The following is a 17,967-nucleotide window of genomic DNA, read 5'->3' as shown; positions in this document are numbered from 1 at the left end:
CTGCTGGTCCAGAAGCTCCGGGGAGCACTGACTATAGTTCCTCCCACAGCCCCAAGGCCAAGGTGTCTCAGTCACCTGGGTCTCTGGTAGACAGTTTTACCTTTGGCTTCAAGCCCTGTGCTTTATACAGCCAAGGTAGAGATGGAGGTTGTAGGAGAGGTGCAGAGACCTGAATGGAGGTGGTGGGAGAAGTTTGGCTACGCAGTATGAGATAAGGGTAGAGGTGGGAGGAGAAAGAGAAGCCTGCCTTGAAAGTCAGGGGGCTAAGTCTTTAGTGGAGTGAAGACTCCCTCCGTGCTGTGTGGTGCTGCAGAAACCCGGCCTCACTCAGGTTGCACAATGAAGGTGATGGCTGGTGCTTCCCCAGGCTGAGGGAAAGCATCCCAGAAGCTAGGGGATGACCGCTGACCTTCAGTGTATCAGCAAAGGAGACACCTGCTGTCCATCCAGGCTGGGAGAAAGAGGCTCCGACGGGTGTAGCCCAGGGACATCCCACCCACAGCACCCCTGACCACCACACAGAGCTGCCCCTACCACACTTCACTTATCTACTTCCTAGGCTCGTTTTCACTGTGGGAACTGGAAACTGAGGCAGGAGGCCCTTACAGAGATCACAGCTCAAAGTGCTCAGAGGCCGCTCAAGGGAAGCTGCCTGAGGGTCCGGGTTCCACCAAGCCTCTCCCAGGCAGCACCACACCTTTGTTCAACAACAACTTTCTTAGGTCCCTCTTCCCACAATGCTGTGAGTCTCTCCCCCGACACTCCTGATCCTTAGCGATTAGGGCCTACCCGACTGTCCTCCCCCATGCACTGGGAAGGTCTGCACCCATTGATAAGGTCTGTGTGATGGTTAGTTTTAACTGTCAACCGGACAGAAGCTAGAATCAATCGATCACATGAGAAGAAAGTCTTAGGAGTTGTCTAGGTCTGGTTATCCTGTGGGTTTGTCTGTGGGCATTGTCTTGATTATTAATTGGTGTGAGAAAGACCCAGTCCACTGCGGAGAGCACTATTCCCTAGGCAGAGGGTCCTGAACTCTGTAAGAGTAGAGAAATCAGGCTGAGCACAAGCGTGTGGCCATACGCACATTCATTTTCTCTGCTCTTGACTGTGGCCAGCTGTCTGAGGCTCCTATGGCTACAGCTTCCCTGAAGTGACGAACTATAACCTGGAGCCATGCATGAAGCATGAATTTTTTCTTCCCTACACTGCCTTTTTGTCCAGATACTTGATCACAGCAACAGAAAGGAAATTAGGACAGCTTGGAACGTAGTCGCCATGGGACCATGTCACCAGGCAAGCCTGGACAGGTGTGACCTCTGCAACCTGGAGGAACATCCACCTTGTCACCTCTCCCCTGGCCTCTGTTGACATTCCCTTCACACCTAAAGGATGGCAACTCCCAGCCTTCCTTGACCCCACTAAGCCAACACAGACAGGAAAACACAGAGGCGTGGTGTCAGGCACAGGCAGGAATGCCCAGTGGGGCTGTAGATATGCGAGGCCCAGCCACTATCCCCAGGACCAAGCTCCAGGCAATATGTCCAGTCACCTTCACATAGTGGAGCAGAAACAGGGCCAGCCCTGTAGTGCCAGCCAAGGGCCATGCTGGATTCGGGGAGGCAGAAAAGGAGGCAAGAGGTTGCACTCAGACCCCACAAAGAGTGCTGTCCCAGATAAGGACAAGGCCTGAGGACTGAGGGTTAACTCAGCTAGTTAGCACACAGCCTCTGGGGAGACAGGGCCATGGACTACTTGGGTTCCCTAGAGGATCCACAAGACATGGGTCATCTGAGTGTCTGAATGCACAGGACAAAGCCCACACCTACACTCCATGAGCCCCTGGCACTGCATCTGCCAAGCACAGAAACTACCCTGTCCTTCAGACTGACTGATGCCTAAGGGATCTAAATGGGCACAGTGAAAAGCAGGAAAGATAGGCAGTGTACAAAGATAGCCACTATAGTCCCTAGGAACAAGGACAAGAGGAGAGAGGACACTAAAATAGTAGGCCCCGGGTCTAGGAGACCAAGGAGGCCACCTTGCAAGGACGGAACAAGGACCCTCGTCAAGTCTATGAGTTTCAAAACAGGGGTGAGAACAGGGAGGGAAGGAGCAGCCATTCTGATACCAGGACAAGGTCCAGCCACACAGCAAGGCAGGGAGAGCCACATGGCTAAGGAGTGAAAACATTCTTGTGGACAAGTGACTGTCTACACAGAGCAGGCAGTAGTCCCACTGTTGAACAGGATTCCATCTGGATTAGAAGGGCCTGCCCCTAAAATGACACCATGAAGACCGGAATAAGCATGCCACATAGGCACAAAAACACTAATACACAGTTGATGGAGGGCTGAAATGCCAAATAACATAACAAACTCCAAGGACCAAAAACAGAGGAAGCCAGATGTGACGCACACACCGTCCTTCCACCATACACAAGAGTTTGATGTTAACCTGAGCTACTTAGTATAGCTCCTGTTACACTGTCTCACAAACAAATAGAGCTAAGCATACAGCTCAGTTGGTCATCTGCTTATAGCCTCCAAAGCATGCATGCAATCCTGTAACCCTGGGATTGATCTCAGTAATGTACAAAACAAGCACAGTGGAACACACATGTAATCCCAGCCCTCAAGAGCATGGTCGGGAGTTCCAGAACATCCTCGGCTACACAGAAGGCTTGAGGCCAGCCTGAGTTGTATGAAACCTCATCTGAAATATAAAAAATAAGGCTGTGGAGATGAGCTAGCTCAGTAAAGTGGTTGTGCTGTAAGCATGGAGACCTTAGTTCAATCTCAAGAACCCACACTTTTAATAAAAGCTGGGTGTCCTGGTGTGGCAGCACATGCCTTTAGTCCCAGTACTCGAGAGGCAGAAGCAGACAGAGCTCTGTGAATTTGAGGCTACCCTAATCTATACAGCAATTCCAGCTGAGGCAGGGCTATAGAGTGATGGCCTATCTAAAAAAGTTGAAACCTGGGTACAGTCGTGCACACGGTGTCAGGGAGACAGTGACGGGCAGCTTCTCGGAGCCCGCTGGTCAGCAGTGCACACGGTGCCAGGGAGACAGTGACGGGCAGCTTCTCGGAGCCCACCGGTCAGCAGCCCTAGTCAGTCCTAGTCTAAACCGGAAAGTTACAGGCTGCTGAGAAATCCTTCAAAAATAAGGTGGCCGGCTCCTGAGGACAAACACTTGGGTTGACCTCTGGTCTCCTTGTAAACACACACACACACACACACACACACACACACACACACACACACAAGCACGCACGCACACACACACAAACACCAGAACAAAAATGGAAGAAAGAGAACCCAAAACAGATTCCTGGTTTTTTATTGTTGTTGTTTTGCTTTAATGGCTGAAAGACATAAACACTTCACGATGAAGTCAGACAGGGTTGCATACCAGGCGCAAGTGAGAACTCAGCAGGCATCACAGAAAACAAACTGAAGCCACAGAAGTCCCCTCTTCACTACTGTGCACATGGGCTGTGGGGCACCAATTCCTCAGACACGTGGGCAGGACCTAGAGGCTAGAGGCTGCCTGAGTTTACACTCATACCTTCTTCTCCAGCAAGGAAGGGCAGACATGTGCACCTGAGAAAGAAGTCCTCTCCCCACAGACACTTCATGACATAAACAGAACAGTGCTATTGCATCTGTGGAGAGTGAGATAGGGTTTGGAGTTCCAGGCCTTCCTGGGCTACATGGTGAGACCTTGTCTAAAAACCACAAAAAGGAACAGTAGCTGGAATGAATCTCACACACCTGAGCAAGATGACAGCGATGCACGTGAGCTGCAAGGCAGCACGGGGTCACCTTCACTTGTTTTGGAATGGTTGTTTGGAAATCTCCAGCTGTTGAGCATCACTACAGAGCTGTGGGTTCTATCGGATGCTGGTAACACTTCAGGTGGAGAACACTCGGGGTACTCAGTGTTCAGGTGCACCAGAAACTGGGAGTGGCAGTGGGACCCCAAAGCCTAAGACAGCCTGGGCCAGAGCAGGCCTTACAGATGGCATCTGTCAAGTGAATACCAAGGGCACTGAGTGACCAGATGTCTGTGGGAGAGGACAGGTGAGTAGCTACTGAGGGAGGAGGAGCAGAGTACAGCAGCACTGGATAAGAGCGAGATGTGTGGAAAGACATCCTTGGGGACCCACCCAGGACGGCAGAGCCAGGGAAACTGCCGACAGGACACACTGGAGCGGCTAGGGCTGGAGGACAGGGCTGTTGGAGCAGAACGTTGGCTCTCGATAAGGACCATGTATCCTGAACCATGCTACACACTTTACCATATTCTCCTTAGAAATCAGGCTACCTGGGCTGGGGAGATGGCTCAGTGGGTAAAAGTGCTTGTCACCCACACCTGACAACCTGAGTTCATATCCTTGGAATCCGTGTAAACTGCGTTGTGTGTCTGTAATCCCAGCACTCTATGGTGAGGAGAGAGACAGAGACAGGAGTGTCCTCCAGAAGCTCATAAACCAGCCAGCCTGCAGTACACAAACAGTGGCAAACAAGACAGACCTTGCTTCAAACAAGGTAGAAGGTGCAGACCAACATCTGAGCTTGTCCTCTCTGACCTCCACACACTTGCCACAGTACACACACAACCTTAAACAAGAATATGTACACACAAGCACATTCATATACACACACACAGAGCAAGGACTTGCCCACTCCTACCCTGTGATACCTGCTGCCACGGCTTGGGTAAGTTGGTGAGACTGGAAAGCCAAAGGCCCCAGGCTCTCATAGTAGGCAACACTGCTCCAGGGATTACTTGGAGGAAAGGACACTGGCATGTGCCATGGGCCTCAGTCGCCACAGGCAAGGGAGGACCACTGGATCCCCATGGAGCTAGAGGAAACTGTGCGGAAATGCACCGAGAGTCTGGCTACTTGAGGTTGACTACGTCCGAGGTGAGGAAAACAGTCCCGGCCCCACTCACAGACAGGAGATATGGCCAGGCACTGGGCCACGGCCCACAAGGCTGTTGTAAGCCGGCATGTGACCATCTCACTGTAGGTGATGTGGGGAGCAAGAGGCTGACCAGGACTGGGAGTACTCAGCTGCCCACAGAGCGATTTCACCTGTACACAGAGTGATCCTGAGCAACTAGGATAACCAGTCAGCCTGTTCCTTCCCAAACAGGACAAGAAAAGCCCTCCCTGAGACAGAGATCACAACCCAAAGTTTAGCACAGAGCATACAGGAGTCACGTGGGTCACTACTGTCACTGGCCCTCAGACATGCTAGTGAGGAAAACAGCTGTCAAACTAGTGGACGGTCTCACTTCCCTTTAAAAGATTTTACTTATTTTTTTTTTAATTTGTATGTATTGGGGGCAGGGGAGAAGGCACAGGTTCAGGAGCCTCTAGAGTCTTAAAGAGGATGTCTGACTCTGGAGCCCTGTGTGCAGTCCAGTGTGCATGCTGGGAGCCGAACTTCCCTCTGCAGGCACAGTACACACACTCTCAGCTGCTGAGCCATCTCTCCAGCCCGTCACTTCCCTCTCGAAACTCCCTGTCATGCTATCAGGAGGATGCTGTTAAACAGCCTTTTAACCATAAACAGAAATCAAGTAAATGAGAGAGAGAGAAGGGCCAGGAGCATGCTGGAGCCGTAGCACAGAGGCATGCTGGGAGCTGGAGGGCAAGGTGTCAGCAGACAGACAGCAGGTCGTGGGGGTTCCCAGAGGTGAATATTGCCAGGCAGTGGTGGCGCACACCTTTAATCCCAGGACTTGGGAGTCAGAGGCAGGTGGATCTCTGTGAGTATGAGGTCAGCCTGGTCTACAAGAGCTAGTTCCAGGACAGGCTTCAAAGCTACAAAGAAACCTTGTCTTGAAAAATCAAAAATTAATTAATTAAAAAAAAAGAGGTCACTATCAAACCCTATGCTTGCAGCCTCCCAGGCTCACCTCAGACCATTTGTCCAGAACCCACACCTCATCCTCAAATCCCCAACAAGCACAGGCCTTCAGTGCAGACCCCAGGGGACTTCCTTCCTTAGCAGTTTCATTCTCCTGCTGCAGAGTCTTTGGATGATGGCCAAGGTTTGGAGGATGGAGGTGGCTGCTCGATACCAGAGGGAAACCAAGCAGCAGGGAGGAGGCCTAACTCACACCCTCTTAAAGGCCTTCACCAGGCTGAGCAGGAACACTCCGTGGAAGGTTCAAGGCCTGGATGGGAGGTATGATGCTCAGAATGAGATTGGTACCCACAGGCTCATGTATTTAAAGATTTGGTTCCCAGTTGGTGGACTGTTTAGGAAGGATTAGGAGGTGTGGCCTTACTGGAAGAAGTGTGTCACTAACACTGAGCTTTGACGTCTCAAAAGTCCACACCGGGCCCAGTCTCATGACCTCTCTGCCTCCTACTTGGTGGATCAGTTCTAAGCTCTCAGTTACTGCTCCAGTACCAAGCCTGCCTGACACCATGCTTCCCACCGTGACCATCTAACCTCCTGAATCTGTAAGCAAGCCCCCGGTTAAATGTTTTCTTTTATAAGTTCCCTTGGTCATAGTGTCTCTTCCTAGCAACAGACAGTAACTAAGATGGGGGCCACCCCAGCTTCACGTTCCTCAGAGCCCAGCAGCTGATCCCTGGGCCCATTTTAGGCTCCCATTCAATAGCAAAGGAAACCACAGGAGACTGAGGTGGCCACCATCCCTCAGCAGCCTGAACCCAGAGAAGAAATGGCCTCGGCTATATATACTTACAGAGAAAAATAGTGTCCACATTGCAGCCTGGTAAACAGCCGTGGCTCACCCTGTCAGCCTCTTAGAGAAAACCAAAAATACCCCCTATAATTATGCTATTAAAACATACCAGAAAAATGGGCCCACCCTACTCAGCAAGGGTTCCTGGGATGGCTACAGGGAGTCAGAAGGCTGCACATATTGGCTAAGATATCTGATATCACCCAGGAGGCTGGCCTGGCTGGACAGCTGCCCTTGTCCTCTACAGACGATGCTTGCTTCCCCATGGCCAGTTCCCCAAGGGATCAGTGTGAGTGGCTACCCGGATATATGTGACCTCCATGCATAAATGTGACAGGACTCAGCGTCCAGCCCAGAGAAATGCATGGAAGGGCAGAGGTGCCCTTGACACCGGAAACCTAGAAGCAACTGAAGGAAAGGACATAAGGGGAACCCCAAAATAACCGTGGATGTTCCACCTACAAAGGACAAGATGAGGTGACAAGACAGTAGCAGGAGGCCACATGCAGCAGATGCCACTCACGCTGAGACACGGAAGAACTAGGGCAGGACCAAGCTCTCCTGGGACTAGGGATGGGGGCTGGAAATTAAAAGAGCCAGGCCGTGGAGGAGGCACACACCTTTAATCCCAGCACTTGAGAGGCAGAGGCAAGTGGATCAAGACCAGCCTGGTCTACAGAGTGAGTTCCAGGACAGACAGGCAGGGCTACACAGAGAAACTCTGTCTCAAAAAATCAATAATAAATAAACAAACAAACAAATAAATAAATAAAAGAGATATAGTGGAATTTATTCTCAGTTGATCTGAGCTTTCAACTTCCCTACACCCAATCACAGTGCAAAAATATTAGATGGAAAATTCTGGAAGTATGCATTTCATTCAGACTGGAGAGGGAGGGGGAAAAGAGTGGGGGGGTGAGAGGAGTGGGGGGAGGGAATTGGGAGGTGGGGAGGAGGCGGAAATTTTTTCAATAATAATCATAAGAAAAGAATTATGAATTAAGAAATGTTTTATCCATTTGTGTGCGCACATGGGGAGCACACATGTACTACAGTATGTGAGTAACTCAGAGGACAACTTCTGAGAGTCTTTATCCACTGAGTCGTCTTGTCAACACTTAAATAATTTTTTTTTGAGACACTGTTTCACTATGAAGTACTGGCTGGCCTGGAACTCTGCTACGTAGAACCAGGCTGGCTTTGAACTCACAGAGATCTGTCTGTCTCTGCCTCCCTAATGCTGGGATTGAAGATTCGTACCACCATGCCTGTCTTAAACAACTGTTCATGCCATATATGGTGGTAATTATTTAATCTTATCATTAGCTATCGAGGTTAACCTCTGTGCCTAATATGTAAATTAAACCTTATCGCAGGTGCATATACAGAGTGACCGACTACGTAAAGAGTTTGGTTGGTACAATGGTAGACTCCAAACATCTATCATAGGTATTTGCTTAAGGCAACAGTTTCTTTACTATAAGAGGTCCACCAGGGTTTTTTTTGTTTGTTTTCCCTGGTGCTGGGGACGGAACCCAGGATCTCACACATCCAGGCCCTCACTCTATAACTGGACTATTCCACTAGCCCTTCCTTTTGCTTTTTACTTTGAAACAGGGTCTGGTAAGTGATCCCTAGAGGCCTTGAACCTGTGATCCTCCGGTCTCAGCCTCCAGGGTAGTTGGATTATAGACCTTGGTCACCAAGACAGGCTCCACCAAGAGTCTTGGAGCCTACAGATAAAGGAACAGCTATAGTTGAAAACTTGGCTGGGGGGCATCCTCAGGCTCTACCCAGCCTACCCTCCCTCCCTGGTTCTTGACCTTTGGAGTCCTCTCTGCAAAGAGGGGACAGGCACAGGGAGAGATCTCCCGGCCCTACTCAGTCCCAGTAGCACTGACTATAGCTCTAGCTGGTCTCCTTCTAAGGAAACATAGGGCCTTGGAATGCTAGTGACCTCATCCTCTAGCCTGGCTACCTATTGTCTCCTTCCAGACTAGCTAACCCCGATCCTATACTCTCTTCCTCCTGCAACTCATGGCTTCCTCCTGGGTTTCCTCTGCCCACCCAAGCTAGCTTGGCCTTCAGAGTCCAGCACCAGGCTGCTAGGTCAGGCCACGCATACTGCTCTGTCTGGACAGAGTAGGGAGCAGACCACTTTGGAAGGCATGTCTGGAGTGTCCCACCTAGAGGGATTGTTGGGGAGACCGGTTTGGGAGTCCTTTGAGATGGCACTACTTGGGGGAGCCCTGTTTTGGATGCCATTCCTGGGAAAAACCATCTTGGACGGCATCACAGAGCCCCTCTGAAGGGAGGAGCTAAGCCTGCTTGTTACTGCTGCATTTGAGCCCTCTCTCCAACTATGTACAGCCGCAGGGGCTCAGAGTGTCCTCGGGCCTGGTCAGGAAGAAGTGAGCACTCTAACCTCCACGCATCCATGAGTGCCGGCCCCCACCACCACCCCATGCCCTGGCACCACTGGTCTGGAACCAGAGTTTGCCTCTTGGCTGCTACCCAGTGCTTTTTCCCACGAGACCTAGATGAGAGAATGCATGAATGAACTCAGAGGGTTCAGGATAGTGTGCAGCTTGGTGTCCCAAGCAGGGTGCAGGGCTGCAGACCCTCTCGGGGACAGGTCCTATGCATGGAAAGTGGGGACACCAGTGCCTACTTTCCCTAAGAAGTAGCATCTGCACTGAAGGGAACCCGGTAGTGGGAGGCCCCGTTCTACTCAGTTCCCGGGAGACCTGACCTAGCTACTGCCGGCCGATGCCTGGCCCTGCTCAGCGCACACAGGAAAGCATACAGGGGCTCCTAGCCACCAACACCGAGGAGGAAGCACCGGACGAAGGACTGGCCTTTGTCCAAAGACAGTTGACCCATCCACCTCCCCAGCCTGGGTGTGAGAGTCAGAACCCAGGAACCAGAGAGCAGAGTTTGGAAGTGATCTGAAAGCTTTTATAGCTCCATTTACAGGGGAGGAGATGAAGCCTAGAAAGAGGTTAAAGGGCAGGCAAGTTCAGAGCGAGATGAAGGGCCGGGCTGCAATCTGCTGCCTTCCACAGCTCTTCCACCCACGGCACATGCTCCAGGAGACTTCTTTCGTCCTCCCGGGGACCTTAAACAGGCACCTGCCAGCTAGAAGGCAAAGGACGCTTCATTTCAGGGTTGTCCCTTCCCATCCATGTGATCCTGGGCCTGTGAGGCGATTCCTTTCACCCGTCCTAATCCTAAGCAGCTGCTTTCTGACACGGAGTCCCAGAGCCAACAGTGCGACAGAAGGCAGGTGTGAACGCTGAGCTTTAGTAACCAGAGCAAATGTATATTAAGAAGTAAACTTCTAATTAGACATTTCTAAAATCGGTAACAGAACTGAAAGGAGATCTCAGACCCAGGGGAGTCAAAGGCCCTGCCCTCCCCAACTCTGACGGTAAGAAAGCAAACTTAGAGCAGTCAGAATGCGCGGGCAGAGACACCGCCCAGGAAACAGCCTGGGGCCAGGATCCGAAGCTAGCACTTCTGCCCACCCCAGCAAGGTCACTTCCTCTGCAGGACCCTCCCCTCCTCTGACTGCCAGTGACCACCTGCAAAAAGAAAACAGTGTGACGTATCTTCCCTCAGTTCTCAGCCGGTTCCCAGCTCCTCCCCTAAACATGCTGGGACCTAGTGGGTTCCCAGCCTGCTTACTCATTCCCTCCCAGACCCAGCGTGGAGGTAGCACCCACCTCTCCGCCAGGCCTAGGCACCTAGGCTCAGCAGGGAGTCCCCCACAGTGCTGCAGGGGGAAGTGGGACCTCACCCATGCTGTGGCTACCAAAACTACTGCACCAGTGGCAGGGAAGGCTCGGTTCTCTGCCACCTTACTGCCCTCTCTGGCCCTGAGCTTCAGCAGTAGATGTGACCACTGAGTGAGGGCTGTTCAGTTCCTGAGTGTGTCAGTGTGTGTATGTGTGTGTGCATGTGGTCTGTGTATGTGTATGTGATGAGCAAGCCAGATACATTCCCACAGGGGACAGTAGATGGTGACAATGAAGACACTCTGAGAAGACAGAGCTAGCTCCACTGTAAACAGTGATACTTCTCAGAGACAATCAGTCAAACGCAGGTGCCACTCTGTCGTGGATGTGACAACGCCCCCCATGCTATGGCGGGTGCCATGTGTTGGACCCTGAGAGCAGAGACCATGCTGCTTGACCACACAGGTTTTCTCACTGTCACCCTCAATGAGCTGTCTTACTCCTTGGTTCTTGCTTGGTATTTAAGTTTCTGGTTCCCCTGAGTCCAAGAGCCAGACCTGGTCCTATCTCTCCCAAGCACCAAACATCTCTCCTGGACGTCTCTGGAATCTTCCATCCCTGGGTCCTGATCCTAGGTCTCTAGATCACCAGGCAAGTCTGCCCGAGCCGGTTACTATTCCCTTGAGGCTGGGGCATCAGCTTGCCTGGCTTTTCAGGTTGCCATCCTGGTAGGCGAGTTGACAAGGTGGTTGAACAAGCCAGGGTGACTCAAACCTTCACTAAGGCCTGAGCCAGCACCCAGCTTACAGGATGACTGACCTGAGAAGCCTTATTTCCAAAACACAGGACTCAAACTGGTCAGAGGGTAGAGGGTGAGGGAGCCCGCACAAGAGGTGGAGTCCCACCTCCAGCAAGAGACGCTCAAAGATGGCTACACCTCATAGCCATGAACAGAATGCCAGCATCTCCTATGGCATCACAAGGTGCTCTTGGCTGACTCTGTGTCCCCCGCTCACTGTTGATGGCCAAGCCCACGCCCAGGGCTCAGAGTCAGGGGAGGTGTGGCCTGTGCTTGGGTATGTGCTCATGAATGAACTTTATTGGGGGGACAGTTTGGGCCTAAGGAAAAATGGGAGAATTAGTCATCAATATGCTTTTGAAAGCTCCCCAGGTGACTAACACACCGCTGGGTGGGAACCCCCTGAGCTGGAAAAGCCTTGTTCACATCCTAACCAGACTCAGACTGGAAGCTTCTCTTGCCACCCACACACTGCAGCAGAAAAGCTAGGGGACCTCAGAGCCTTGACTGATCTTCAGGGGTCACTAGCTGCAGGCTGGACCAGAGTTCACGGTCGATTTCATTCGGCCCACGAGCTAAGAATGGTTTGTGCATTCTTTTAATGACTGGAAAAAAAATATCAGAGTATTTTGTGATGTGAAAACATTCACCATCTGGTCTGTCAGAGAAAACCCTGCCAACTTTGTTTAAGAAGGCCCCTGTCTGTGGGAGAGGACCTCTTCGAAGAAGACAAAGCCTTTCTTCCCACACAACAAGACCACCTATTCCCTGCCCTGCTTTTCTTGTCCCCAAGCACTGACAATTAAGAAGCCTCAGGTGTCCTGAGAGACAGCTCCTGTTGCGGCTATCCCTTTAGGAAGGGTACCTGTCTTCTACACTACCGTCATCCACTCAGCTAATTTTTACAGTTGCCGTGTCTACAAGCCAGTGAGGAAAACAAGCCATCAATGTGGGCCCTGGACCTTGGCTCTCCCAAGTCCAGGCTGAGCTGAGGACAGTGTCCCCTGGCCCCTCCTTTCCAAGCTCAATGGTTTTCATTGATTCCTGCCTTGAAAAATTTCCCTCAGTCTCACCACAGTTTGGTGCTACAAATCAAAACTCAGCCTGTCTGGAAGGCCCAGTAGGGTTTGCTCAGGATGCCTGACACCCCAGGAGCCTATTCCTAAGAAATCTTCCTAAAACAGGGTGAGCAAGCAGTGTCCCTGGAGGAACTGGAGGGACCAAACACAATCCCCCACCTCTGACAGATGGATTACACATAGGCAGACAAACTTACACAAGGCAAATCGCTCCATCTCTCTGCGGGCTAACTTAATCTGAGCGTGGAGAAGGTCCCATGTGGAGGGGAGCTGGCTGCTCCAGAAGGTATAAGGGGGGGGGGGGTGTGAAAAGTTGGGCACGGTGCCCTGCTTGAGGCTGGGAGAGCGCAGAGGAACCCAGCACTTATGACACGGAAGGAGAGGAGCTTCTGGCCAGCAACGGACACATACCACGGTTGGGATCTCCAGTTCTGACGGACACCAGGCCAGAGACTTCTGGGGCGCCCTGTGCCCCAGTCCCACTGGAAGGTAACCAAGTAGGGTATGAGGAAGACAGGTTTTTCCAAGGCATGGGGTAGACAGCCTCGGAACTGGGACTAAGAACACCAGGGACTGCGCCTAGGGCTGGAACATTATTACTTCTAGTAGGAAAAGTCTGACTTGAAAAGCTCCAGGCAGAACACTGCCTTCTCCCAGATTGGTCAGGAAGTCGTGATGCAAGTTTGACTTTTTTTTTTTCTTTCTTTCTTCTTAAAAAAAAAAAAAGAAATAAAGAAGAAAGAGAATGGAAACTCGCTCTTCCCTCCCGTCTCAGACGCTAATAACCCCTCGCCCGGGCCTCTCCTCCGAACACGCGCGGAAACGCCCAACGCTATCTGGGCCGCTCGGGGACCCGCGCCTCGCCGCTGCCTGCCGCGATTCCACCCGGTGCCCGACCCGGGCCCGCCGAGGTCGCCTGCGCGCTCACGCCTCAGGAATGCGGGCGCCCTGGGCGGCGAGTCCCGGGGAATAGTCTCGCATAGCTGTGCTCGCCCGCGCGCACCCTCGCGGGGCCGGACGACACAGCACAGGGGGACCCGGACGCAGCCTTCCGGCCCGCGCCCTCCAACTCACCAGCCAGGAGCGTGCAGGGCAGCAACAGCCAGTAGAGCCCGGCGCCCAGCACGTGCGGCTCCATGCCCCGAGGCCCGGGGACCGCCCGGGGTCGCGCCGCCGTGGCTAAAGGGAGGTACGGGGACCGGAGGAACCACGCGCCATGGCACTCAGGGCGGGTCTCCACACGTGTGGCGCGCCGCTTGCTCGGATCTCCCGTGGGCCTCGTCCTCTGACCGGGACCTGGGCCGGCCGCGCCCTCTGATCCCGACGGCCGGAGCCCGCGCGCGCTGAGGTGTCAGCCCGCCCGGGGCGGAACTCAGGGCGGCTCTCTCACAGGCCGAGCTGGGCCGGACGGCGACTCGGCGGCTCTTTCCCTGCGCCCGCCTGCGGGCCTTTATAAGCTCGGCCCCCGCCCTCCCCGGAGTGCCCGCCTCCACGCTTCCCTCGACGGCCTAGCGCGCCCAGGCACCCCTCGCTGCCCAGCGCAGTTGGCGCGCTCGCCGGTCCTGCGGGCCTGACTGGTGCCGGTGAGCCGGAGACCCCGGTCCGCAAGCCGCAGAAGACCCCTCTGCCTGCAACCCGGTGCGGTCACTCGCACAGTGCCGGTGGGGCGCTTCTCCCCGGGGGACCGGAGCCTGGAACCCTAGGTCGGGACGATACAAAAAGACTCCCAAGGGCCTGACTCCCTTGACCCTCGGTAGCACCCACCGCAACTGCGCCCCTCGTGGCTGGAGTAACTTTCCCCTTTGCTCCCCAAGTCGCGAGAGCGCAGCGCCCCCTGGGGGTTGTCGGTGTTCTCTACAGCGGCCACGTTGGCCAGGACTTGATGGTTGGGCTGCAGAGACACTGTACTACAGTGGTACCGGACAGCTGCCTCCCGCTGTGGTCTGGATTGGGGCTTTGGGACTGCTTCCAGTCGTAGCTGCCCCCACTGCGTGGTTTGTCCTTAATCAGTGTGCTGTAGACTATAGACGGTAGCAAATGATGATGAGCACCTGCTGTCCCATTGGTGCCCAGACTGTGTCTGAGTCCTGCACGTGCTGGGTACCTCACCCAAGCCATCTTGGTTTGGCTCGGTCTTCCGTATTCAGGTGGACGGGAAGGAAGAAAGGAAAAAGGGCCCATGACTGTACAGCTGCACCAAGTCCAGCATGCCCAGACTCAGCTGCACTGGGAAATGAGTTAGGGAACAGAGGCTTAAGGATCAGGAGAGGTGGTGTGACTGCTATTGAGCCTCAGGTCACCAGCAGGCTAAAGTCAACCAATCACAACTTCAGAATCTTCAGTTCTGCAAAACCACCAGAAATGCAGGCTTTCCCTGAGCAGCTAGTATTTAAACATTTCCTAACGCTGTCTCCAAGACTCACCTCTAGCCTGGCTCTGAAGGGGTGCTGCCGAGACTTGGGGGAGGTTCTGAAATCCATTCAGAGCATCTCTAGAGCAGTGGTTCTCAACCTATGGGTCGCGACCCCTCTAAGTGTCGAAGGACCTTTTCACAGGGGTTGTATGTCATTTATTCTGCATACCTATGTTTACATTACGATTCATGACAGAAGCAAAATTACAGTTATGAAGTAGCAACAAAATAATTTTGTGGTTGGAGGTCACCACAGGAGTATTGTGTATTAAATTGTGTTGTATTAAAGGGAAGCAGCATTAGGAAGGTTGGGAACTGCTGCAGAACTGAAATGTTTGTGTCCCACGACTGTCAAAGTAGCAAAAGAGGAAAACATAAAGGCCAAAACACAAGAACTGTCAAGGAAACAAGAATGTCTCCTATGGTGTTCTCTGCAGCAGTTAAAGAGTATCTGAAGGCTCCCCGCCTTGTAAGATACAGTGTTACCACTGGAAAAATTACATCACTCTTCCATGCCTCCCTCGGGTACAACAGAGCAAGCATGTGCTCTCAGCCCGCAAGCAAGCCTCCTACCCTTTGGTGTCATGGTCAGTCACAAACCTGTGTTATGTTACCTAGGCCAAATAAAGTGGACCAGATTCTTCATATCAGAACTTGCCTACTTGCTGCTTGCCACGCGGGGACAGCCTGCCCGGCCTGCAGCCCTCTTCCTCTTTCTTTAGACATGGCTTCAAACTTGCTAGGTAGCCAAGGATGACCTCTCATCTTCCTGAAGCCTCCAGGAGGGGTGTAGGATTGCCGGTGTGCACCGCCACACCGAGCTTCATGCAGAGCTAGGCATCTGTCCCCTAGGTGAGGAGGATGGATTCAGCTCTGTCACTAGGGTTTCCCCCTCTCCCTCCCCAGAGCTGATCCAGTCATCCCCACTTGTCTATGTTAATTCTAAGCAGAAACACCCCAAGTGTCTATTAGTGGGTGAATGGGGGGGGGCAAACATAGCCGTCATGCAGTTGAGTGTTACCTGGTTATAGCAGGGAACCAAGTTATGGCACCACTGCAAACCAAACATCTGGAAAACACTGAGCCAAGAGATGGGTGTCTGCCACAAACGATAAACTGTGTGTGGTTACAGAATTTTGTTTGTTTGTTTGGGGTTTTGATTATTTGGTTGGCTTTTGACTCTTCAAAAACCAATTTTCAAGCAGAACTTGGAATTTGAGTCTTGAGAACAAAACCATCCATGGTACACAAAAGGTAGAAACAGACCAAAGGGCCATCAGCCAAGGACTGCTTGACAAAATGTATCTATCCAGTGCCATCTGGCCATGTTTGGTTTTATTTTTTGAGACAGGGTCTCACTATGTAGCTTTGACTGACCTAGAACTTGTTATGTAGACCAGGCTGGCCTCCGGTTCATAGAGATCTTTCTGCTTCTGCCTCTGAGGCATGCTGGGATCATTCCTGACTTTATGAAAGTATCTAGATGAGGTCAATTCAGACACAGAGATTAGAAGACTGCCCGAGTACAGTGTGGGGAGGAAAGAGATGGTTAATAGGAACTTAAAAGGCTCCAGAGGTAGGCATGGCAGCACCAACAAGTCATCCCAGCTCTCAGGAGGCAGGAGAATTGTAAGTTTGAGACCAGACTGGGCCACCGTATCTCCAGAAATGAAGAAGGAAGAGGAGGATTTTGAAAGTCCCTCAAGTGCACATTTGAAAAATGGTTCAATGGTGGAGGGTGGTGGTCTATGCTTTTAGCCCCAGGAACCAGGAGGCAGAAACACGTAAATCTCTGAGTTCTAGATCACCCTGGTCTACAGAGCAAGTTCCAGGGTATCCAGGGCTACACAGAGAAACCCTGTCTCAAAGAAAGAAAAAGAAAAATGGTTAAAATGCCAAGCTGATGCTATGTGATTTACTAAGGCAAACAGTTTTAAGAAAATAGCACAGCCTCCACCCACCCCCAGAGGCAGACCATGTTGCCTACTTCTCCAGCATCTTGCTTCCTTGACTCCCTGCCAGCAACTGCGATACTTGGGAAGCTATTATTTCAGCTCTCGAGAACATTTCTGTCAAGTGCCAGTTCCCATTCTTGGAAACAGAAAAATTCATCAATCCCTAGAAAACTGGCTTGCACCTGCCTTTGCCTGCAGATCAAGGACTCTTCCAAAGGGCTGTTTTGGCCTGGGCACAGAACCGGGCTCTATCACGATACCACGCCAGTAGATATCATTCTCGCCTCCTTCCTCCTTCCATCCAGGGTGACCTCAGACGGGCTCTCCAGATTGAGAGGACCCGGGACACTCATGTTGAACTTACCTGGAGCTCTCACCTGCTCTCCTGCCTCCTCTCAAGCCAACCACTGCACATGGTTATAGACGCCCTCACCTCCCAGAGCCCGGCAGTAGACCAGAGGACTGGCCTTTCCCCACTCCTTACCACTTGAAGAACCATTCCAACTCTGTCCCTGCTGTGACAACCCTGGGCCAGAGTCTTGAGGACTCCAACTCCCTGTCTGTTATTTGGAATTGTATCTAAAACTTGCCAGCTGCCTACGTGTCAGGTGGAATTAGAAAGCCTACCATAGTGGTACACATTCTGAGTCTAACATTCAGGTAGCAGAGGCAGGAGGATCACAGCAAACTCAAGCCCAGTCTGGGCTACAGAGTAAGACCGTGTCTTAAAACAAAAAAGCCAGATGTGGTGGTGTATGCCTTTAATCCCAGGACTTGGGAGGCAAAAGGAGGTGGGTCTCTGAGTTTGAGGTACAGAGCAAGTTCCAGGACAGCCAGGGCTACACAGAGAAACCCTGTCTCAAAAAACAAATATATACATATATATGTGGGGGGGTGTATTATTATATGTAATATATCATATATAACATATTATATGTGTTAACATATATGTGTGTATGTTAAAAAGCTGGATGGAGCTGGGCAGTGGTGGCATTAGCCTTTAATCCTAGCACTCGGGATCCCAGCACTTGGGAAGTAGAGGCAGGTGGACCTCTGTAAATTCAAGGCCAGCCTGGTCCGCAAAGAGAGTTCTAGGACAGGCTCCAAAGCTACACAGAGAAACGCTGTCTCAAAAAACCAAAAGAAAAAATAAGTTGTCCTCCGACTTCACCATACATACTGCAGCACAACCAGACACACACACACACACACACACACACACACACACACACACGCATGCACGCAGAC

The 17,967-nt window shown here is 52.1% G+C and overlaps 1 protein-coding gene across 2 annotated transcripts in view; it reads right to left on the bottom strand.

The window, feature by feature from the left end:
• Piezo1 (piezo type mechanosensitive ion channel component 1) overlaps window positions 1-13,984 on the bottom strand; it is a 65,274-nt gene extending 51,290 nt beyond the window's left edge. For both annotated transcript variants that reach the window (XM_041650049.1, XM_041650050.1), the window contains exon 1: window positions 13,426-13,984. In XM_041650049.1, coding sequence (XP_041505983.1) covers window positions 13,426-13,489 — 64 coding nt within the window. In that variant the 5' untranslated portion in view covers window positions 13,490-13,984. The remainder of the gene's footprint in view (window positions 1-13,425) is intronic.
• Window positions 13,985-17,967: the final 3,983 nt, after the last annotated feature.

Source organism: Microtus oregoni, unplaced genomic scaffold (genome assembly GCF_018167655.1).
Source record: "Microtus oregoni isolate MIOR12 unplaced genomic scaffold, Mior012 000004F_ref0000308, whole genome shotgun sequence".
NCBI classification, from domain to species: Eukaryota; Metazoa; Chordata; class Mammalia; order Rodentia; family Cricetidae; genus Microtus; species Microtus oregoni.
Note: the sequence above shows the minus strand (reverse complement) of the source record. Positions and strands in the feature narration are given on the sequence as shown.